The sequence below is a fragment of the Papilio polytes genome, unplaced genomic scaffold (assembly GCF_000836215.1).
Source record: "Papilio polytes unplaced genomic scaffold, Ppol_1.0 DF823957.1, whole genome shotgun sequence".
NCBI lineage: Eukaryota > Metazoa > Arthropoda > Insecta > Lepidoptera > Papilionidae > Papilio > Papilio polytes.
The window spans coordinates 500,987-526,886 of record NW_013525247.1 but is presented as its reverse complement, the minus strand read 5'-3'; the positions used below and the strand labels follow the sequence as shown (position 1 = coordinate 526,886).

General features: G+C 35.3%; 1 protein-coding gene across 1 annotated transcript; it reads right to left on the bottom strand.

The window, feature by feature from the left end:
• Positions 1 to 47: 47 nt before the first annotated feature.
• LOC106101748 (DNA-binding protein D-ETS-3) lies at positions 48 to 24,728 on the bottom strand. The gene is made up of 7 exons (XM_013281072.1): positions 24,599 to 24,728; positions 20,993 to 21,046; positions 14,793 to 14,864; positions 6,271 to 6,318; positions 1,945 to 2,134; positions 1,394 to 1,602; positions 48 to 291 (listed from the first exon to the last, which is right to left on the bottom strand). Exons 1-7 carry the CDS (start codon positions 24,726 to 24,728, stop codon positions 167 to 169), a joined length of 828 nt encoding a protein of 275 aa, XP_013136526.1. The 3' UTR covers positions 48 to 166.
• Positions 24,729 to 25,900: the final 1,172 nt, after the last annotated feature.

The following is a 25,900-nucleotide window of genomic DNA, read 5'->3' as shown; positions in this document are numbered from 1 at the left end:
TATAAACTCATATAAAATCTAAAAATTTACAGCAAATTAGTGAACTTTTTAATATCCTAAACAAATTTACACAAGCGAATATTATAACATTACGGGAATCCTTTCAAAATTATTTTAGCCTTTACAAATTGTCGTCGTTCGCAATGCCCTTGTCTTAGAAGGACGGTCATGCGTAGTGGGGGTAGGAGCCTAGATGTGACGTCACGTGGGGGGGTGCCATCGAGTGGGGGGAGTAAAGGTTGCTCCCCCCTCCGCCCCAGTTGCTCCACGAAGCCGACGGGAATATTGACGCTGCAACAAGACAAATTTGCTACCCTAAGTTAAATATAATGTTTAACAATTGAACATAGGAATATATGTATACAACAATAACTTTGCCATGCAGAGATCACCAATAAATGTCTCAAAAAATAAAAACAAATCAGTATGTAATTACAATAATTATATAGAATTCGCTGTCAGCACTCACAAATTTCAGTAGCCAGCAAATAAATAAAGCTATTGGCAGATGTAGTGACTTCTAAATGTAATATAACAGAGAAATTCTCAAATAATTTACAATGTTTCCTTTAGTTGGTAATGAAAAAAATCTTTGCAATACTTTATCGAGACCATGCTATGTGTAACCTCCTAAATCATCTGAAAAACAACATACCAGAAATTCACGCACTTAAAACTTATAAACCTCAAACAATTACAGTGTGAAAAACAACAAAGTAAATGGTCAGGGATGTACAGAATGGAACTTAAAATGCGCGCCGTTTCTAATTCATTTTTTTGTAATTAAGTACTAAATTTTAGCTATCATATTAACGCGTATGCTAAGAAATGATAATCAATACAAGGAGATTGCTTTGGGTCTTGGAATGTATGAAGTGGGAACGGGGAATCGGTTTATTCCATTAGGCAAAGTGCGATCCCGTCCCGTTTCTGTGACAAGACGCTTCGAGTACTTTGCCAATATTTACTGTTTAGAGAAGTCGAGATGCAGATTGAACCCTGCATCTGAAGGGTGCATATTAACACTTGTAATGGAAACATATTCTCAACAGTTCGACAAATATTTAACTGTAACAACGAATACGACGTACACGATACGTTAATTTGGTCAAATCATATGCGAATTGAAAATCGAGCGATTAAAAAAGATGGATGGAAAAAATAACTTTTATTTGATCCCTTGTTTACTTACTTTTAAAATATTTTAAGAATTACGGGATTTGCTAAATCATAGTCTTTAATAAAAACCTATCATTTGATTCCTAAACATGCTTACTTTAAATATATATTGAAAAAGGAAACATTGCAGCCCCAAAGTGGTTAATATTTAGAAATTATTACATTCCAATAATTTATTATGACCATCGCAGTTTCAATTTATGCCTTTAATTACCTGTGGATGTTGGCATTGCAGCGTGTGGTGCCATAAACGATGACAGCTTCGCGGAGTGATGGTAAGAGCTCATGAAGAGGTCACTCTGATATTTGTACGCTGGGTCGCTGGCGGTCGGCTGGGTCGCAGCAGCCAGCCCTTGGAAATCAAACTTGTATGCGTAGCGCTTGCCATGGACTTTGGTCATTATATTCTTGTCATAGTAGTATCTGCGTGGAAATTAAATATTATTATATATGTATGAGCAAGCAACACTTAAGTTTTAACATTAAGTGCCATATTGCCCGTAAATCAACGCTACAAAAAGCTAGATCTAATCTTTGCAATCGCATTTCCCTGAAGAAAAGAGTAAGTAGGAGATAGTCCACTCTCGTCGTTGTGTGAGGAAGTTGCACACTCCTGATCAAGGCAATCTTTTCTGCACCTATATACCTTTGTTGTATTAAAATTCATAAATAAGCGCATTTGAACAATTCAAATTCGCAAAGGATTACAACGCTCAGCAAATCGGGTACCCGCTTCGCAATGCTTACAGCTTGTTAACATTTTACCTCAGAGCACGACTGAGTTTGTCGTAGTTCATGTTAGGCTTGGACTTCCTCTCGCCCCAACGCCTCGCGACTTCATCGGGATCGGTAAGTTTGAATTCGCCGTTCGTCCCCTCCCAAGTGATGCAGCCAGCATTGCTTGAATCGCTGAGTAGTTCGAGCAGGAATTGCCATAGCTGAATTTGCCCAGAACCTACAACAATATACTTAATATCGCAAAGGTTCTTTTGAGGCAGTTGTTCCAATCTGTATGGAATAAACATTAATTGTCTACATGGGCCTAAAAACGTTTTGGTATTACAAACGATTTTAGGTCTGTAAGTAACTTTATAAGTGTTGGTGTACCTTCATAAATATCATCATAAATAAAAACAACTCAAGAGAGTCTAGAATATTCTGCCATAAATTGAGAATAGAATTCTAATGAGAAACAATTTTTAGACATGTTTTACTAGAGAATGGGCTGTTACGCAATAGTTACAACTAATTTAGTATTCGAAAGTTTTTAAATTTAGCTTTCGTATTAGAAGAAATGAAAACCAGGCGAATATAACAGTGGAATTCCATTGCCGTGAATAATATTTTATAATACAAGAGACACAGCAGTTTAATATACTTAGTTTTGTTGTTGCAATGAAAATATTGCGTGTTTTGATTCTCGTTATTAACGGTCGATTGCCTTGATTATTGTTGCTTTAAGCGAGAGATGGTATAGCGAAGGCGCGACATGATGTTTCCGCTGCGATTATCGCGCCATTATTTCAACGCTCGCCATTTTGTCGGTCTCCATGCTAATTTCGTTCACTCGCGACTGAATGGGGAAAATGGTTGGAAAGGACACTCGAAATGTTACAAAAGGATAAATTGCACTTCGAAATAGGGGTGTCTGTGCACGAGAAAATGTAATGCACTTTTATTTCTATAGTGTAACTCCTTTACGTATTGAGTAATAATATGAATGTGAAGAATTGTTAATTGTTACTGTTGTAAAGTTACACATATAGATGTCTTTGTTTTTCAAAGTTATTTTGAGAGATGGATATATCATAATACTTTGAAAGTTGGTTAATGTCTGGTAGTTGATTAAAAAAAGCCACTTTTGTTCTGATCTTTTATATTTTTATACTTTTTAAATGCCTGTTTTAAAGTGAATAGGTTTTATCAAAAATAAAATGTTTAGCTATAAACGCTAAAGAGTTCAAAAATGTTTGAATAGTATATCGGTTTCAAAGCAAGCAAGTTGTTCAAGTGACATCGAGTGACACGTTGTAAGTTAGACATTTTGGGTGTTTTCTGTAGGAGGAAAATCCCTTGCCGCATATAAATGTGGCCCGGTCTTGGAGGCGTGTAGTAAGTCAGTAATGGCCGGGGTCGAACCGCGGTGCGATATTGGGCGGGTATGTTTCGTATGCGCACGACTTACTTGCGACGCTGCCAAGCGTAACACTGTAGCGATAGAAAATTCAGTCACGAAATTTCAAAAACTTATCATCACCTAATTTACGATTTCATTTATAACCAAGGGAGCAAACAAGCGGATATTCGCCTAATGTAAAGTACGGATGCATTACTAGTTTTTGAGAAATGACTAAAAAAATGCCTTAATCTAAGACGATACGTACGAACGAAGACAAATCGGTCTGAAGGACGAAAATTTGGAGGGCAAATTCTACGTGAGTATACCGATTCTAGCAGAAATACACGTAAGAAGAAGATATTTATTTATCTACGAGTATGTAACATTTTATTTTCTTGTATTTTTTTTTGTCGACGCTCCGCTTATCCGCGTCTAAGTCCGTTCACACGAGCGTAACATCGCGAGATTTATATCCGATCGATTATACCCTAGTCACAACTTAACATCCCCGGTGTCGTTTCCCTTATACAATCGACATAGAATTCATCAATAGACTGTATAAAATTTTGTAAGTATTTTTTAGTAAGTAAAGACTCGATACAACTTTGATTATTTTGTAATGATGTAAGTAATAACTCAAATATAGCAGTTAAATAAGGTTAAAAATTTTACTTCGACACCCAGAGAGGTTTATAGATGTTTAAGAAATCACGACTGAAGGACTGCTAAGTAAGTATTATCATTTATAGTCTGACTGTGACTGAGTTTACCAATTACAAGCAATTATTTTTTCCTTTACTAAAGTAAAGCTCACAAGCCCAAACGTAAACCTATTTATAGCAGACTAGCTTACGCCCGCGACTCCGTCCGCGTGGAATTAAAAATAACAAAAGTGAGTAGCCTATGTGTTTTTCCAGACTATCCTTCACTTCTGTACCAAATTTCTTAGAAATCTGTTCAGCCGTTTAGGCTACAAACTCTAACAAACATCCATCTATCCATCCATCCATCTACTGTCGCATTTATAATATTAGATAAAAATGTAACTAATTATGATAATAATTTATAATGTTAAAAGGGCATATCGACTACAGGTGAGTTGAGTCAAACCACTATCGTGGGAATGGTGGTCCGTGTTTGGGGTCCAGGGTAGGCACGTGGCGTTAATTGTTTCGGCACGAACCAGCAAAGTTCCCTCCGGTGTGGCGTGACCTTAATAGTCACAAAATTATATGCCTTGATTTAAAAGTTTGACTTGAATTAGCGAGACATATAGGTGTAAAGAATTATGCGTTAAAACATGGTGATATTATTATTTACTATTTTTATTACAATACCGGCAGCCTATAGCTGTTCTGTTAATTATATAAATAAATAAAAAGGGAGATATTGGTAGAAAAGATCACTTGATCTGACCGTTATTGTTACCGTTAACTTTACAGAGAACAGCGAAATGATTTTAGCTGGATATAGTAAGTGGAAAAAAGAATTACATAACTGCCACAATCAGTCAATACTCAGCCTTTGGACTCTCAGACGTTGCGTATTTTAGTACACTAGGCAACAATTTACAACTATATGGAAGTAAATATACGACCATTCTCTTCATACTTGTAAGCCACGTACTAGCTTAAACCACAGTACCACCTCAAGAATACTAGCACGGGTCAGGTGCTATGTCAAGTAGGTGGCGTGCCAACGGCGGCACCTTATTAACATTTAGAGTTCAGGGGCCGATCAAACAGATAGTGAATACGCTCCTGACCCCAGCTTTCCCATATGAAAATGACACCTTATCTACGTCATCTATAGCGTGTGACTTAACTGTTTATGTGATTTAGTGTAGATCCAGTCTTATATCTACTTTGTTTGGAATTAACTAGTAGTAGTTATTAGAGGTTAGGTTACACAACTCCACGACTCCTGCCCAACTCGCCAGTGGAGTTAAAATATGTTTAACAAATTATGCATAACAAAATTCACATCCCTACTAAGGATATCACATCGCTATAGAAATGTATATCGCATCGGGCTGTATTCTAGATAAGGATGTCAGTTAGAGAAAAGTAAAAAGAAATATGTAATAATATCGTTTTTAAAGATATCCACTAAAAACAGTTGAAGACATTGTTATGACAACCGTAGGATTATCTTATAAAGGCATAATGAACAGCACCCATTCCTCTTCTTATTCCAAACAAAGAACTTTAAAAGCCTAACAAATGTAACAAAACGTTGGAAGGAAAATAGGTCGGTAGAAACAAGAATAATGGAAGACATTCAGTACAAAGAGATAAAAAACTTTCAGACGTAGCATTTTACACTGGTGCTTTTTTAGAACAATAAAGCCAACGGTCGATTGACCTCTTGTATTAACTGCATGCGGCCTCTACCCTACGGACTTTTAAGCCCCATGCTAGTTAGGATCTGATTGCACTACGGAGCAATCGCCACTTGTCACTTGCTGGAACCCCTTGTAATCAATCGACCTTACTATCGCGCACGATCTTACATTGACTTTCTTTATTCGTTACAAATTCCTATTATAAAATCTCTTTTAACTGAAGTTTGTTAAAAACCCTTTATGTATCTAGACTCTTAAATTGACTGATTGTAATTAAAAAACCCCGGAGAAGAATAAGGTTTCAGTGACACTCGAGTGACATTTCTATTAATAATAAGCTGTCCTTACATTTTTGCAGTTTCCCTAAAAACGGAACTACACATTGAAATTGATTCAGTAGCTTGAATACCAGTTCACGAAACAGTACGTGTCACTATTAAACTTCGAACCTCCCTTCAACTTGCATGCTCGTAGCTGTCACGAAATCAAATATCGTGCTAGCTTCTTGTATGTTACGAACTGGAATGTCGGTAGTAGTTTACACCTGCCTCTAGTTGATACGTGCAAGTAGCTTGCATGAAAATTTGCCAGCTACTAGAATGTGAAGAAATAAAATTTGCATAAATACCTGAATTAGCTAGACGACTGCTCGTTGGCCCAAACATCTGATATGGATCTGTAGACAGACGTAAAGTATCAATTAAATAAGTATTTGCTTAATTTACTAATCTAATTAAAATAGTGCTAATGATTTTATAAATGTTTTTACATTAAAACGGTGGAACAAAATAGTTCACGCGACGAAATTTCTTAAAATGTGTAAGTTAATTTAGGAAGTAATGTAACTTTTTGTTATTAAACTTAAGTTTATACATATTATGCTTCTCTTATATTTAAAAAAAAGCATACACATTATTTAAAACATACTGCTTGAATTATTCAAATACACGAGGAATAATTCATAGGAAGACTCAAGGCTTTTATAAAACTATTTTTAGTTAAACAGGAAAAATTCTAGTCTTAAGAAACTTTAGATAGAGTAGCCATGGTAACGAAACTAACAACAAAATAGCCTAAAAAGCGTGATAACATGCACACTGTTAGATTGCATTCGAAATAGATTTAATGAGCGTCGACCTGCAACTGTGCTATTAGCATAGATAGAAGTGCCCTAACCAAACCTCGTCATTTAGTAGTTTTGCGATCACGATAACATTTATAAACTCTGTTCTTTAAAGTAGCCACTGTAAATGTGTTCAAACTCAACTATTTGCAAATAATTATCGTTGATATAAGAATATACACTACAAAATGTGATGCAAATAAACCAGAATGTGTTAAAACTGAATGTGGATGGCTACAAAGGTAGAGGAAGACAGAAGAAAGTATGGATGGATTGTGTGAAAGAGGATATGCTTTAAAAAGGACTGGATTCAGATATGACGGCTGATATGTATGAAAGAGCAGCACATAATGTGCCGACCCTCCTTAAGGGATAAGGGCAAGTGGATGATGAAATAGGCCAAATTAACTTAATTGTTAATTGCAATTAAATGTTTATGTTTAAATTGTTGTAAGTTCAACTGCAATTTAAATAAGTAACAATTGATTATTTGTTTTATCGAAATTTTGCCGTTTTTTATTTCTACTTATATATGTTACGATGCAAAAACTATTTTAAAATTTTATTCAGTAGTGTATCGATAAAAAACCAATATATTGCTGCCATACGATATTCATTGAAATATTAAAGCTTGAATAGTCTTTTAAAATTGTAATTGTATTTAGTCATTTACTACTTTTAGAATTTTAGTCACGGTATCGCTTGTAGACTGAAACAATAGCGGGACCCCTAGCGTTCCCTTTCATTGTTAATATTAAATATAAAATAGTAATTGTTAACGATACTCGAGTTAGGCGACGGGTTATAAAGCATAACCATTGTGACGAATCGCCCTACACTGATGTACTCGTAGAAAATAATATAGCATACTAAAGCCAGTACATTTCGACTATTATTATAGAGTCTTATATAACTTCTATTTAGACCTATAAAATAACATGGGAAAAATAGACTTCTAATGTAGAAATGATAATATATCTTTGTCCTCTATGCTCTCTTAAGCCACTGGGCACAATGCAATAAAACTTTACTATGAATACTTTTGAGAGAGAGAGAGATCCAAAGCTAGTCAGTGTTCGTAAAAAATCTAAGATTTTTATTGTTCAGTTTTAAGTAAATTATTTACTTTGGTTGCTTTCGATTTAATTACTATTCCTTATTTGAATTTTGGCATTGTTTTGCAACACAGAATAATATTTATTACGAAATAATAAATATTAGCTCATCACAAATGTGTAAGATGATGTGAAATAGCTGAAGAAAACCCGTCAAAGCATCATTTAAAAAGACGAATGGATGCTCAAAGTGCGAGTCATTGGTGCAGTGACTAAGCGACGCAACAAAAGACACGTTTCCAGTTAAAAAAAGCTTGAAAATAACTGTTAAATCGAGGGTGGTTAAATGGCCTCGAGTCGAAGGGGCGAGGCGCGATCTAATCGAGATGATTATGATAAATCACCGCTTGTGTGTAGGGTGCAACTGCCGGCGGGAAACGATAGGCGGAAGCGATACGCGGAACAGTGTATGCAACTTATCTTAGCGATCGTGTTTAAGGTAATTAGTTATTAAAATAGATTTGTTACAAATTTCTCAATCATTATAGACATGAGAAGTCACTTAGGTATTACAAAGTGTATATCCCATGCCTAATTCAGACCTACAAAACTCATGATTCCACACGTTTAAGCAGAAAAGCAATATAGAAGTAAATAATAACACAAGAAGTTACAAAATAATAAAGAAAAAATGTAATACGCTACCCTAAAAACAGAGGTCCGTTCAGTTAGTGATTTTTTGTACAAGCTGGCAAGCAGAATAATTATATTTATAAGGAGGCAATACAAGAGACAGCTAATTCACGAGAGAACAATTGCTAATTGACGATTATACATCGATTTTAAATAAAACAATTTCTTGAATTGCTAATATTAGGTGACATCTGCAACCCAAATATCCATAAAAGGCGAAAATCAAAAAAGTATATGAAAAAACTATGCCTTATTTCTTCAAGTTACAGTTTATTTGCCTTTAATCTCTTCGACAGAGTAATTCATAATATTCGTATAACCCTGGTTTCACTAATTACGGATTCTGATGCGCGTTGGTTAGAATTGTTTTTTTTTATCATTTATTTTTCAATTGATTTGTCTTCGAGTCGATTGATTTCGGTACTGATGTTCAAACATCACCTGTGATCGTCACAAACGAAGTTATGTTTCGTGTAGTCGGCAAATAGAATTGTCGAAAGTCATTACGTTTTCCATTTGCGATCGGAATTGGTGGGCTGATCTCGTCGCGACTTCTGTTCCCCGTTAAACCATTCACGATTTGATTGTTTTCTGCCATTCTTGGGGAGATCATTCGATTTTGATCCTATAAATGGTTTTATGATTTTTAGGGGCATCGTAATTATGTGTTTTATTTGTCGTGCGTATTTTTATTGAAACAACATCAAGATGTCTAAGCTCTCTGTTGTAATGTGCTTGGTCGGGTTTGGTATATTTTTTTAATGTGTTATTAATTTGTAGGGTAAGGAGTTATCAATTGTAGTAGATAACTCTTTATTGTCTAAGTTACTGGCTTAATTTCATGCAATATGTAAATTAAAAGCTAAGGTATCTTTAGCTATATTGCAATCTGCTCATTTCTCCTTATATCCTACGGTTAGAAAGTGTATCCAGCTATCGTGATGTTTGTTTTGTTAATTAGGAATTCCGAAGTTACTTTTTGGTAAAAGCATTGAATGTTTTCTCGATCAATAGAAGCGAATCGTTTATTTTGTTGTGGCGATATTTCGATTTTCCGTCGTACCAGACAACTCCCCCGCGGGTGCGTGGGTCAACACATTCTCACAGCAAACATGACGCCCTCGTATGAAATTTATTGTGTCGACTTATTGGCGGAATGGTAGTCTTGTAAACCGCGTTGAGAGCTTCTATCTACGAGTATACACATGTTTAGGATTTATGCTAGGTTTCGCCTTTCAAGCGATTCATTAGTTTTAACCTAAGTTTCAACGGTGTAGAACTCAAGTTACATAATTCGGAAACGCATTTTATGAATTTATCGAACTACAAACACTATCTAATAGTTAAACCCAGCTGGGAAACCGGCTATTAGTAAGTTAAAGACCGCTTAAATTATTAGCATTTTATCGTGTCTTACGAATACGAAAAGTAAATTGAGGGGCTGATGGTAAGTTGTTAATTAACATGTCGTACAGCAGAGCACTTAGAAGAAAATATATTTAAAATGATAATTTAAAATGCAATAAGTAATTACAAATGGATAATGATTGGGTTCGGACGTTAACTGTTTTGTCTGGATGCGGATAAACGATAATGAAATACGGCTTCAAATAAAGCTAGTGTTAAATTGAGTTCACAAAAGTACACAAGTGGTTCACGTAGCACAATGTTTGTTGCTAAATGAAATCAGCGCAGGGCTAATTTCCTCTGTAGTTCGAAACCCTTCGGGCGATTGGTGCACGCCAAATGAACCTCGTAATGTCCACCTTTCTACTGTAATTACGTGCCCATTACCAGCACTAATCATCAATGGTTGTATTCACAAACGACCAAAGAGCTGAATTAATCTTTGTTGTATTGTAATACAGTTCAATATTCTTTGGTCTGTTCCCGAAACGTAAAATAAATGTGATTTTTTCAGTATGCGAAACAGTTCTTATTGCGTTCTATGTGAATCCAAAATCCTCGATCATGCGTGCAGGCAAGCGTAAATCAAGATTATAACAGTGAGACTTAAGGTTCAATTTTGTATGCATGCAGGAGCGCAGGGTAGAGTGTAGCTTGAGGCTTGAAGGAGTTAATGCGTGACGCACAAAAGGCCAAATCACGGCAGGACCCTTCTACGTGCGGCCGCGGCGTCAAAGAACGAATTTGTATTCCAATTATGAGTCCGATGTACAGACACCCGGCGACCGATAGCCTACCGCGTTGAGTTAATAAATGTTATTGTTTTAAGGTTTACCTACCCACAGTAAAGCTAGTTGTGTTCTGACTTTACTTGGTGATGGTTTTGGATTACAATTTAAAACGTTTTGAGACTCTTGGCTTAAACTTTCTCATGAGTACTTGAAGAAGACGCTTTATTTGTTTTCTATATTTCTCTTTAACATAAATTACATTACATTAATTATGTTTTTTTAAAACAAAATACTGTAGGTCAAATTATTGGTTTACAATTTTAGTGTGAATAAATAACCTCAATTCTTTAGTGACGTATAAATATCTGTTATAAAATGTGATACACGTGCCTGGCAATAAGAAAATAGCGTCAGGCCGTCTCTGAGTGCGGTGAGACGGCTTATTGAGACGAGCGGACGTGCATATCCGATACCGGCTTAACACATCCCGCAATTACCTCGCAAAAGACACTCCTCAACCCTTTTATTTGATCTTGATAAAAGATTTGACAACAATTGTTTATTGTTTTTATTCTATTGTTCATATTGCTTGACATAATAACAAAAATTTCTTTGGAATAACTGCGCTTCAATCTGTTCTCGTTACCTAATGCTCTTAAAATCGTGTAAATAGAAGCGACTTCTAAAGACATGTCTTGAATGCATGCAGACAATGCGGATGTGAAGGCAATAAAATAATAATAAAGGGATAATTAATAGTCGTTGCTGCATTATCAACGGTTAGGGGAGCGGCTGAGATTGGTGCGCGCGACTAACGGACCCTCACAACTATTATTTAAGGATGGAAAAAATGTAAACTGGTTAAATATTGAAACATCTTAATTTTTATTAATTGTACAATCAAGTGAGGAGTATCAATAAAAACAAATAAATCCTTTTAACTAATTTCAATTTGACTTATTTCTGGTTTTCGATTACATGCTACCCGTAGTTGCTTAGCGCTCCCTAAGGAGGGAAAAAGGCTTGTAAATTCAAGTACTTATGTAACCATTTATTGTGAGTATAACCTAATTTAAGAATATTTTAATGTTGCAAGTCTATCAACATTTTTTTAAATATCTTGGCAACATTAATGAAGTTACCGTAAATAAAATAGTAGTAAAGTTGTTGAGTGGCAACCCTATGTGTTTGTATTCCCCAGTTGCGGATTCAATAATGCTTGCCCCAAAGATATATTTCGACATTGCTCTTCGTTAGGAGAAGAAAATTTTGGCACGTAATTGCTTTTACACGATGAGTCCATTAAATAAGACGTAAATTGACGATCAAAAGAAAGTAATCGGGAGATTTAAATGAAAAAACTTATGTCGACAGATTACCCCATTGCAATTTTATAAGTAACTATATTTAAAAAAATATATGAACGTAATGACAAAAGTAAAACCAGTATGTCATGGAATTATATATAGTAAAAAAATCTTTACAAATCTTAATGAATAGGCGTTCAAAAACATCGATTAGTTTTAATTTATGGGTGTACCGCGTCACTTCTTTGTTAAGCAGTCATAGAATTCTTCAGTACTGCTTTAAAATCAATAACAAAAACCTTACAAAAAGCGCAAAAGAAACATATTCGCAATGGTGTATACATTGTAAGAAAAAATCACTGGTTTTTTCCTGGACCCTTGTTTACTGTGTCGTGTTTGCGTAGCGCGGCGCGGCGAACAAACGCGTGCGAATAACATTGTTTTATGAGGCCGCACTGCAATTATATCGGTGTCAATCTTCGTCGACGACGTGTCGTGGATCGAGCTCATTGCTTAAGTGCCTCCATTTGCTTGTGGTTGTCGTGGGAGGGAGCGACACGCCCAACCCGCGTGCGGTTACAATCTCTATTATAAACTCACACTGTGTTTTACATACGTACAATACATTTAGCAATTGTACGAGTATCTAGAGTTTTGCCTTGCCATCGATCAGTATTATACAATATGTATTTAGACTTGTTCGTAATTATTCTCATAATTAATGTGACCCCACATATATATTAAAAAAGTAGACATAAACTAGTCGTTATTGTCTTTAGTTCTACGCAATGCGGAATATCTGATTTGATATTATTTCTTAGTGAGACTATAAATTCATTGTTCTCTCCATTACAATAGAGTGTTATCTGGTACGATGTATGAAAATGGTGAGGGTGTGTCGAAATAGATCATGTTGAAGGGTTATAAACATGGTAGCAGCTGTTATAGTAGCAGTGAAACTTGGATAAAAGCGAGGCGCCTTAGTACACGCTTTGACTTACACACTTACGAAATAGTCTTAAGACATGCAATGCGTGTAAAGCGATGGAATATGCGCCGCTTGTTTTATTAGGGATCGTGTTTGCTACGAGTGCTGCTTATAGGTCTGTCGAGTTGAAAATTTTCTACAAATTTCCTTGTCAGAATTGTAGTAATGTTCATCAAAGATAATGCATGGATCTGAGGAAAGGTTTTCTTTGTTTTTGTTACAATAATTACCTAGTGTAATGTAATTTCTAAAAAGGACGTCTATTGAAGCTATGAGATATTCTTAGGTTATGATGAAATTTCGCAAACAGAATCCGCATGTCTGAGCACCCCGTTGTAACTTGAGACTACAGTGAGGGCACGCGACCGCCACGAGTGTAAACACCAGTGACGTTATCTAATGAAACCGAGAAGACTGAAATACCCGCCACACTAAGGGAGACATACTATAAGCGTGAGTTTTCTCTGCAAAAATACCTGCACAAAAATGAATTAATATCTCTTTCTTTTTGAAATACAATAAAAGGTATATTACACACTTCTTGCACATTCGTATCTGTAAAAACCTACTGTATTGACATTTTTAATTTTGCGATTTGATATTTTTAAATATTGTAAGGCATGTTTTAGAAGTTAAGAGTCTTACATGTTAATTCATTATTTCGTCCAGTTAAATTTCAGTAGCATTAGTGAAATTAGTCACGTCGTATGACGAGTGGGGTTAGTTAACTGAACGACCGTCGGCGGTCGGTTCTTAATGAAAATCTCTTCATTAGCACTGAGGGAAACCGGCTGACACACGAGAGCAAAAACATGGTCATGGTTAGATGACCGGCGACATGGAAAATAAGTGAGGAATATGTGGACTTTAAAGTAAATTAGACAATCTGTGATTTTAAATTATTTGCATACGTTTTATAATTTCCAGAGAGTACGATACACGTAAGTAACTATAATCTTTGATTTTTACATCTAATAATTAAGAAAAATCCTGTATCTTAGATTACAACTATCTTTATAACTGTTCTAAAAGTTTATATGCAATTTTGTGTTTATATATTCACCTACTAACTACTAACCAGTCTTTTTAATTTTTCAATTAAAGGTTACGTTAAAAAGGTCTACTAAGAAATATGCAAAACTCAACAACATACTTTTATTTGCTATGAGCAGGTTATTCGTTTTCATGGTCCTCGCAATCACTGGAGTTATTATCCTTTATTAGAAAAGGCAGTAAACAGTTGAATTAAATCTCCTACCTCAGCAGTAAAGAAAATGTATATTACAATGTCAACTTTTCTTTTTAAATATTAGTCAAAGTCGAATTGCGATGCTGTCCAAACTAAGGTCTGAGACAAATAAAACTGTGAACATGAATGGCTAACTGACCGTGGATAACAAACATATGCCCGGCCTGAGCAAATAACCTTTGCATTTATAGTTCATTTAACATCGTCTTCTAAATTTTACTTTACATTATTTTCGCAAGGCGGGCGTTGTTTTTACAGTCTCGAATAAAATCGGATAACTTTTAAAACGTTTTTAAGTTTTACTCGAATGTAATTATTTGACTTTACATATTTACTAGATTTTGCCCGCGACTCCTTCCGCGTGGAAAATAAAAAAAAACAAAAGTGTCACTTTTGTTTTTTTTTTTATATAAGTGATATTCTACATCTGTGTCAAATTTTATCTAGATTCGTTCAGCTGTTTTAGCCTACAAACTCTAGTAAACCTCCATCCATCAAAAATTTCGCACTTATAATATTAGTATGAAGTATTATTGATCCTTATCTATTTTGTCATTTCAGGATACGTAAGTTTTACTATTGAAATATACCACTTACCCGGCTGACGGAGATGCGTGTGAGCATCCAGTGTCGATTTCGACATCGCTGACAATGAGTTGGTGCCATAGCCTGGAACAAAAGAAACAAATATTATTTATTGCTTTTTATACTTCTAAGGAACAGAATTGTCTTCTCAAGTATCCCCTATACCAGACAGAGTCAGAAGAAGCTAGAGTATTTGTTAAGTTTTGCTAAAGCAAGTGTTCTTAATCGTATTGTTTTAAAAATACCAATATAAACAGATGAGAAGATAAATCAAAGAAATGTTGAATATTGTTTATGCCTTAGAGATTTTTGTAAGAACGAATAATGAAAATAATAATATAGGAGTAGCTCTTTGTATGTGCAAACGAGGTCAAATACCCTAAGAATTAACACGACAGCCTCATCAGATCGCCTCGAGGCTTCAAATCGCTGCAGATAATATTGGCCGCATCTTTGGGGGCGAACAATGCCGTCGGCGAAGTAGGGGATATGAGCCATTGCAATTGCACCCTTTGTGTTTGAACTTAAAGAGCAGTTTAGCTTGCATCAGCGAAATCGTGAATTAGATCTCTTTGAAGCTCTCAATAAGATTTCACGCGTTGTTAGTGTTAGAGCAACAATCTGGAAAGTTCTTTTGATTTCGGGTGTATTTTTGATTCCATGATCTACGCGTCTCTGAGTTTGGGGTGGTTATGATGCAATCTGGATTGGAACGTTAACGTCTTTTATTCGTGAAATAACTTGTTTTCGTTTTTTTTTTATAAGTCCAATCCATATCATCAGTACTTCCAAAAACTTTATTTAAGAGAACTAAAAAAAAACTATTGTCTGGTAATTTATAGCTTTTTTCTTCACATATCTCAGCAATATTGTATGTTTACTATCCCCCAGTATACACACTATTCCAATATTGCATCAATCAAATGACATACGATACTTTAGATGGCTCTCGTATCTTGGAGAAAACTCTGATTTTGTTTTATACTTTTCGAGAATCTTTTTATGAAAGTATTTATCTTGAAAATCTTTCAATTCAATAAATTCATCGCTGTCATTTTTGTACGAATGTTTTAGAAACGAAGACTCGAGTTAAAAACAAAAAAAAAGCACTAGTAAATTAATTTATCACATAAATTAATTAAACACAACTGCTGCCATAACCCGATACGGTTTACTGGATGATGACAGTTTTAGAGTTGGTCTTAAGTTATAAAAGCGTGTAAATTCGCCGAGGGCAAACCGCAGACGATCCAACAGCGACAGATCAAAGGCTCTTGGTGTAAAGTTGTTTGTGCAAGGCGTCGGGGCGTTTGTCGGAGGACAGTTGCCTCTGGCGTTCGTACACCAAAGGGAATTGCAGGAAGCCTGTTACGTCACAGAACTTAATTAAAGTCATCAGTCTGCATCTATAGTTGTTATTAGCGATGCTGTTTTTAACAAAAGTTTTATTGCATCTTTCAATTGTGCAGTGCCGGAAGATCCATAGAAAAACATACCTACTGTTTTTTAAGGTTTTGTCTTTTTCATTATATGTTATTTTATCAAAGTTGTGGCAGTGAAAACTAACGCTGTCTGCTGGTAATGACTCTACTTTACGCAAGTTTTAAATACAGTGACACTACATTAGCTTACGAATTTTCTCAATACTTTAATTTCGAATGTAAGATTTGCTGTTAGACACTTTTTGTGTTTTTCTTAAATAATTTTTTTTTGGTTTTTAGGCAAAGCTAAGCGCTGTAGAGATGATCGTAGAGAAAATCTTAACTTTACTAACTAATTAACTTCTTTTGTAAAGCAAACATGTTGATTCCATTTTTTACCTATGTATTTTCATACTTAGCTAGTCACGAAGGAAATTATATTCAAAGTTAGGTACTGTTATACTGAGTTTGAAATTTCCAGGGTAAATTCAGATCTAATACCATACAATTTCGTACATACAGTTATAACAAACAGAATGTACTAAAGAGAGGCACTTCAATGAAGCGAGTCGATTAAGGCGTCTCTATGAAAAAGTACGTTAGCGTCCCCTACCGTCAAGAACGTCCTGATTTTCATTTTAAATTACAGCTCTTGCTTTCTCTATACGTATAGCATATTCACGCTCCGTAGCACGCAAAACAATGGGGGCGCTTACGGCTTCTCCCAACGCCTAAAGCGGTTTTCTTTCGCATCCATCCCTTTCACACTCATTCTAATCTTCGTAAGCACGAAGAGAGCAGAACCGAAAGCTACTTTTAGGTAATTTTCGAAGCCACCGCTAGCTTCATTTACTTACAGTCGGTTTTCCTTCGAAAATATCGGTTTACTTTTGGGTTGAGCTGTTTTGCCTGTCCTTATTAGTCTATAGCGATGCTTTGTAACCTTATGTAACTTATAGCATATAAGTTAAAGTTGAAGTTAAAGTAAAAGTTTAATTGTGAAAGTAAATACCTCACAAACTGTTAGATGTGTATTAAATGTAGCTTTGTCGTATAAAAGCATCGACGGAATTGAGTGACTGCGAATTTAGTTTTATCGTATTCACAAGAAAGTATTGTTTTTTACTACCTTTTGTCCGCGATTTCATCGAACTGTATTAAAAAAATTAAGTAGACATCCATAGTAATTTACACGAGTAAGTTTTAGAAAGTTAATTATGTTCAGAGCTCCCCGCTTACACTTGTCATTATTATTATTAGGTTCTATAAGACATTATTCATAACGCTCAGAATATTAATTATGGGCGTCACCTAACAAATCTAAGTTAATTAATGTCGTTAAGTTTAAATAAAGTTGTAGTTTGATTATTTATAGGCCATTTTGAAAGTCGCTGGGGTGAAAGTGCGAGGGGTCTCTTCTGAGGGTGTATTATTTGATCACTTGATAAATCTATGATATAGTGTTAACTAGTGATTTTAATTTTAATTTATTTTATTTTCTGAATTAAAATTATTTCTAACTTTAAACTGTCGTGGTTTTTATAAATATAGTGTTCGTAAGACACCGTGAGTGTGGTTTCTAGACAGTAAATTGTTTAGTGGGATTATTCCCAACCGTCACCCCGCTCTGCCCCCGCGTGAGTATAAATGTTTCATCCGTCCTACCTTTTAGTCTCACTATCACCAATAAGGTGACAAATGGAACCGTTATAAAATAAAATAGGTTCCAACCGTCCCCTCATTGCAAAAGGTGGGACGGCTGAAACGTTTCATTTTCATCTGTTTTCACGTGGGGGGAATTTCCGTTTAGTGTAGACTTAGAGTTTAGTGAAAACACGGAAATTTATCGTTATAGAAGTGGTCGTAAAATCAGAAAAAAAGTACACCAATATGGCTTCTTGTAACTTTTTTTTCCACACTACCGCACCGTATCACTTCATGCCATGAATATAGCGCCAGCCCGTGAATAAAGCGCATGCAACTGTGCGATATTTCGGGACCTTATACAACCCAGTCGTGGTTAGAAACCCGTTTCTTTATATTTTTCATATTTAAAATCATTTCTTTTCTTATGTTTACTTCATATTTAAAATCATTTCTTTTTCTGACTTTAAAGAGGGAAATTGATGGCAGGTGTTACTAAAAGAGGGATCAATTAAACAACAGTTACTAAGTTGATAAAGGCCGCTACAGTCGCTCATTTCTGTTCGTTTGTAGCGGGCGTCAATATATTATTTTCATATTGATTAAATTGTTTATTTCAATATTGATAAATACCAATTCTGGTAAAGTTTGGAAACGTATGACAAAAATAAAAAAAACGCTTTATATTTTCAAATGCGTCCAAATGAACTTTTTTAATTTTACTTTGATGTTACAAATGTTTAAATTTAAATAATCTGTGGAACATTGACTTTGATACAAATAAAAGTGAATGTTGTTGTTTGATTAGATTAAAACAAATGAATATAGGTGCGGGACTAAAATGACGCTTTTGGGTTTATTGAACGCTAATATAATAGCAGTGATTTTAATAGTTCCCCAGGGAGAGGGCAAATCGTTTGTAAGCATTGTCTGGGGGCAGCAAGTAGTCACGGGCCGACGCGGCGCCGCTCCCCGGGGAACTATATCGACTTGTATTTTGTTTAACTATCATCTGTCAACTCTATAATAAACAGAAGTTACCGCTTACAACGCGCTTTTTGTGGTCTTGCCAAATAAATATAACTTCGTCTTAATTTATTGCTTTAGCTTATTAACATCGTTACAAAACATCTGCAAGTCAATTTTTAATACGCTCGGTTTGTTACTTTGGCTGTTTATTTATTTTTTTGTTTGATGCAATTTTTTTGAGAAATTACGAGATGTAAAATGGATTATAATTTTTTTGTTTTTGTGTCATGAGTGTTTGAAAAGGATTTTATCTATTTTAATCTAGAAGAAAACTATTATTATAGAAAATACATTTCAAAATAAATCAACGGCGCAATTTATAATAATCATTTGGAACCGACAAATATTGTAGCCGAGCGAATATCACTGACAATGGGACGCGGCAACGAAGCGTACGAAGCGATAATGCTCCCTCCGTGAAGTCGCAACGCTATATAACGATAATCATCAAAATATTGCATCACTTACCGAAATATTGTAACTGTCAATCAAAGAATTAAGTTTGCATTGTGGTGTCGGGCTCGGCGCGTGGCAGTCGCGCGGCCGTCGCCTGCTTGCAGAACGCGTGCGCCATTTTAGGGCCCCATTGTTTTGATTTTCATGCATAAAATGGTACAAACGTATGTACGATAAGTACGGTAATAACTTTACAGCTTCAGTTTTTAAATTTACGAATTTAATAATTTCAAAGTATAACTGAATGTTTCATTCATTGTCACTATACTAATCTAATTTGCTATTATGAGTGTAAATGGCGAAATAGAGCATTTAAATAACACGTCAGTATCAACAAAATACACTTTTATTTAAGAACGGTTTAAAAATATAGGTACTAGTCTTTAAATAATTGTTATTTGTTCCATTTTCAAATATTCAAACTGGGGTAGGAAACGCGGAAACGGGAGCACCGTGGACTGCATTGAACGAGTGAAATGCGGCAGGGCCTTGAACCGATTTCAAGGGTTATGTAAGACCGTTACATTTCTACAGAGTTCAAAAAATGCCAAGTGCAAGCATTATGCTTAAACCTTTATTCAAAACTAGCTGTTCCCGTGCGACTTCATTTGCATGAAATTATAAATATTGTTTTATTGACTACATTTGTTAAATTCAATTGCAAATGTCACAATGACAGACATGACATGATGACAAAGCATGGCAATTTTGCTTTCTTGATATTGGCAGCAACTTATGGTCTCACTCCCACATTATTGTTTTAATCCAAAATATTTACCCCCTAAGTGTAATGGCGTGAAAATAAATAGCCTCAAGCGTGACGTAAGTGTAGGGCTATTTATTAAAAAAGTAACTATTCAAAAATATGCTGTAATTGCTGACATCTTAGGCAACAAAGCTGCGTGTGTTTACGCTTTATTATAATAGTATAGATACCTATTTATTATTTGTATTTCATTAAATACTTTTTTCACAAATATTACAATAAGTATACTAAAAGTAAGTTACTACAATATTTGCGAAAGGGCGGCTTTATTGCTACCAGCAATCTAACCTACTCGTACATAATATTTAAATTAGAACGAATTAACATCTGTAAAGTACAAGAAAGAAACATCTAATATATCTTAGAATTGGAGTATCTGTATGCATTATTAAAAAAAATAGCAAACATGACGAACTTACGTTGCTGATAACGAAAAAAAAATTTAATTTTTTTGTCTGTGTGCACTTAAGTCGGCGTTTGTACCGGGTAGTCACTAAAACGGCTTTACCAATTTTGATGGGACTTTTACCGGAAGGTAGCTGATGTATGCGGAAGTATTATAAGCTATTTTTTTAACTCCACGCAGACGAAGTTGCAAGCGACGGCTTGTCATAAATACTACAAGAAAATCGCATCACAGAACAAAGAACGTCTGCGACGCAAAAATAGACTTTATACTAGTTATAATCTGTCTCCCTTGAGCATTATTAATTTTTCTAAAATATTCTCGAATCTGATAGTCAATATAGAAAAGAAGCAACTTTCTGGTTATTATCAATGTTTTTATTTGTATAAAAACAACATTTTAATATTGACTAAGCATTTAATTGTACATAGACTTTTAATTCCTTCGATCATAACCATGTTACATTTACAAATAAGTTGTGAATACTTACCTTGTGAACCCTGTGACGTTGCATGTGTAGACCACGAGCTCTTGTAAGATGCATCTGAAAAAATATTAACGTTTAGTAACTTTTACTCATTTAAAATTGCAAAATTATGATATCTTGCAAATCATCTTATCTTTTTATCTATCTATGAAAATATAGTAATCAATACATTTTAGCGACCTTAAAGTTCTTTAACATAATCTTAAAATTTAACCAAACTTGAATTGAAGCCAAGATTTTTCTAAATACTTCGATTTTCAATTGGTATAGGTTGGTTAAATTCGAAGCAAACACAATTAAAACCTTTAATATTAGATAACAAAATGGTTCGAGGTTTATCATCAAAACTCGGATTTCAGAAGAACCTGAATTTTAAATCTAATTGATGCAATTGAAGTAATAACAAATATTATGCTTGATTAAATCCTATTCAAAAAACGCAATCGTTTTAACGATCAATGATAATCGGGCACTAAATTGTTTAACAATTTTCGTGCGATTCAGAAGTCACACCCTAATTCTACCCTGCGGTGGTAAGTCGGGTAAGGGCTAAGGGCGACCCCTTGCGACGTGAGAAGGGCGTTTTGACCCATGACGCCACTGGAAATGCCCGGCTTTTTAAAGTGCCTTCGGCCGTCACGCTATTCAGCCACAATGCCCCAATATGCTCTGTTGTTTATTTGTTTCTTCTTAAATTTTGTTTCTATTATGCTGTATGTTTTTAACTTCAAATTCGCCTTTTGTTATTATTTTCAGTGTTTTATAAAAATTAGAGATACATAAGAGATACATACAATTAGAGATACATAATTTGTAAAATTGAATTTAACGTTAAACTGTAAAAATCACATGAAAAAGATCTAATTATGTGTAAATATGACAAAGACCGAAGTTTATAAGCAAAAAATGTTTTAAAATTGCAAAGGCGTCTATTAGAAGTAAAGATTAATATTTGGGAATTAGTAGAAAAAATTGACTTATATTTCGTTATGAAGGAAAATGTTAAGTGATGATTATCAAAAGACCGTAATTCTTTTCGACAGAGTAGCTTTTAAATAAATTTAAAAATTGTTTAATGTTATAAAATTTCAAAGCTGTGTTCGCCCGTAATACTATCTATAAAAAGCAATTGTATACTCAACAGCATTAGATAAAAGTGTAGTATAAAAAGTTTTAACCGCGGCTGATGACCTTCTGTAATTATCTCTTCTTCTGCCACTCACATGAGGTCAGCAATCAAGGTATTTCGGCCTTATATATCCTTATGTAAAAGGTTAAAAATGCACGGGCATTACTCTTAGCGTATGAAAAAAGCTACGTAGTATTAAAAATCTAAAATATGACACAGAAATGGCGACAGTTGGTAACTTTTAAAGGTGTGAAAGAGTTAGCAATTAAGAGATGAAAACCCTTCTGACTCGTTACAGCTTTGTAAAGGCGACGTAAGCCGAGAGGGTCTGAGGGGTTGTTCCGACGGCGACGGCGAGATGCCGGGGCTGTAAGTCGATGAAATCGACACTACTTGTATTCATATTAAACTTGCATCGCTGGATACAGTTTATGCTGATGGTGATGATGTAAATAAAATAGAGTTTAAAAAAAATGTTATTGCTGAACTTTCAAAGAGATAAAGAGAGATGATAATATTATGTTTCAATACACAGTACATAACATTATTTCGACGGTTTAACTCCCGGTTATTAAGAATACACTAAACTATGATGGATATTCATATAACTAAATGAAACTAGAATTGTTACAAAATGTTTACAACTAATCTAAAGAATTAAATAAATAACATAAATTAAATAATCTCTAGGTTCGAGTGTGGCAAAATTAATGTAAATTTGAACCACTGAAAGAATCAGATCGCAAAGTCGTAGTGTATTTAATAAAATCTGGCTAAGGGTCTATTAATAACTAGAGACAAAGAACCCTAATATAATACTGGTCGTAAAACGTGCCAATTACATAGAATCACTATCATTATTTACCCTAGATTAGCATGGCACGTTGAACACACAACTTCGACGGGGTATTCCGAATATAAATTGTTCAAAAAAGGCAAAATTCATTGGAAAAAAAACATGCCTTGAACATAGCGTGGAACCAACAGTGGTAGTGCCCGCTTTAACATCTTAGCACGAATGGGCCGGCACGCCCGGTGTAATACCACGGCCATACAGAAGACAGGCGTCAAATGGAAGCAATTCCGTGTTTCGTCTGATGTGAGTGTGGTGCCGGAGGCCTTATTTAAGTCCCTTTCTCTTTACCACCCTTTTCTTATAAGGAGATGTTGGGAAGAGGAAGTGAATTTGACGGTGGAGGTGATGCATAGGAAGGGGAAATATCCTCTTTATGTGCGTCTCCTCCTCCGTCGTATAAGGGTAGGCAACGCATCTGCAATTGCAGATGTCTATGGGCAGCGGTCGCTTCGCCATTTTGGCGGTTTCAGGTGGGCGCTTGCTCGTTTGCCACCTTATGTTATAAAAAAAAATAGCGTAAACCGTTCTCGTTAAAGTCTTTGTCATCAACTTCAAACTTAGTTACAGAGTAATTTGTTGCAAAGGTTTAATTTGTTATAGAAGGATGCAAACGAACAGCGGGTCGCCTAATATTAGTTGTTCCAACGGCTATGGGCAACTGCAACACTAGAAGAGCCAAATAAGAGTTGCCGGCATTTACGGGTGTTTAGGAGGAAATTTCCTTGTAATACAAATAAAAAATATTAAAGTAACCTGAGCCGTCGTCAAAACGAAAGAGTCTTTATTAAAAAAAAACAACCTGTTTTAATACGACCAGTATAGATAGCTGGCTAGCTATAATTCGTTTAAACTGTGGACAAAACAAAAGATATGATGGAACTTTCTAGCATTGCAATAGTTTTTCCCCTTTTATCATCTAATTCAAGGTAGAGTACTATTGAAACTGCAACCGCATTAGAATGGGATTGAGGTGGCAATGGACCGGACACATTGCTATATATAGGATATAATGGTAGACGGAGGACAAAGGATTGGTGGCCGTGGCCACGCATATCAGTTCTTAGTGAGCATTAAGAAGAGGGACAGGTGCTCGGGACAAAGTAATAGGAGTGCACTGTATTAGGGTGACGAAGAATCTTTATTTTAGGTTATTATGCGTTTTATATTTAAGTAGCAGTTTTTTTACTTTCGGTCTATTTTTGACTTCAGAATCTTGGTACATAAAATACTGAACTCTCGCGGTAAATAGAAAATTCTTATACTGCTCAACTTAAAGAACTTTGCGAAAGTAAATCCGACATAATATGTTAAGAGTTATATCGAGACTGAAAAGCCAATACAACTGTATACTATTGTATTTTATTCACTTGTACATATTATCTGCGGTCTATGTGATACACGGCGAAGTATGTGTAAGTAAATAACAAATGGACACGAGTCTTCGAGAAGATTCTAAAAAAATTGTGGTTTGTTAAAAGTTAACTGATATATGAAAACAATCTGCCATGGTAACACACATTGTACTTACGATACTGTAGATATTAAAAATAAATTTTGTTATTGTGATTGATAAGAGACACAGACTAAAGGCTGACGTAATTCCTCTACAAGGAATGATGTGAACCTGTACAAGTCACGCACAATCCACACCACGACACATTACAAATAGAATATTCACCAGCAAACAGCATAGAGAAGTTGGTAAAGGTGCCGGACCGACTGAGGTAGTCGGCGGAGCCTTTAATATCAAGCATGACGCGGGATCAGGCGGTAAGCGCTCGCATAGCGTTCAGACGTGCGATACCCATGGCGACGGCCACATACTCGCGGTGTAAGCGTCGCTAAAGGCGGGGGCGAACGAAAGCTCCGCCCCTGGCACCCCTACGATGCACCCCGCCAATGGCGCCGCACTTTGGCTAATCTTTATCTGAGAAAAATAAACAGGGCGGGCGGGAGATAATGAGGAGGCGCTAGGCGGTGGTAATCAGCAGGCTTTGTGGGTCGCGACAGCCTGTTAGCGAGACGCTTATCCAACGATGGTTTGGCGAAAATTGAAGACGTCGCGACGCCTCGCTCAGCTTTTTAAGTTAAACTAAGCTATGAAATATAATCAAACTTTGCCTCTACATGTGCTGTAGACGGTGGAGTCGCGACGTATGACAATAACTGAATGTTATCATTGTCTGGATGTACTCGTATTCCTTTCGCTACCACCATTCATTTATCTTGCTCATTTTTAACTCTACGAATATACTTGCATGTGATTTTTCATGGCACTAAAGTTGAAAATATTTAACTAAAAAAAAAATCACGAATCAATTAAATTCAATGCCGTGGACAATCTAAATCAAATGGGCAATTAGCTTGTAAGAGGGTTTTGCTTTAAATTTATTTTAAGAATGCAGCAGTAAGTACTTGTGTATAATCCTCGGTATACTAATAACTTACTTGAAAGCGGAATGTATTTTATATTCGTATTTGTATGATTTTAAAACAAAACAAATGTAAATAAGTAAAATTTCATGTCGAGAGCTTTTTGTCAGAGGTCGTTAAGAAGTGTTCGCGCGATCGTTATACCCGTTTGTCAAGACCGTATTGTTTTTTTTAAATTCTACGAGGACAAAGCGCAAACGGCAGCCGGTCGAGTTTTGCCGGGATTTTATTTATTTTCATAAATTTCCGAGGTACCGACTCGCGCACCCTTTTCTGATGATTGTCCATATAATTGGCTGGATTTTAGCCGTATTGTATCATTGCCAGGTGCTAGCCATTGTCTATACAATTTATTTGACCTTTTATATCAAACATATGAAAGCAAAAGGGTTTTTTTTTTGTTTACCAAGTAAATAAAATATACCAAGAGTACCAGAATATGGAAAATTAGTTGCAGACATATTTTATTAATAAGAAAATAGGTTGTTAAAGT

What these genes read in the sequence shown, in the direction of transcription:
- LOC106101748 (XM_013281072.1), bottom strand. Translation starts at nt 24,728, where the DNA reads ATGCTTGATATTAAAGGCTCCGCCGACTACCTCAGTCGGTCCGGCACC. An exon ending in AACGTCACAGGGTTCACAAG is followed by an intron (nt 14,865 to 20,992) that starts GTAAGTATTCAC and finishes CTTTTGTTCCAG; the next exon opens with GCTATGGCACCAACTCATTG. An exon ending in CAGTCGTCTAGCTAATTCAG is followed by an intron (nt 2,135 to 6,270) that starts GTATTTATGCAA and finishes ATATTGTTGTAG; the next exon opens with GTTCTGGGCAAATTCAGCTA.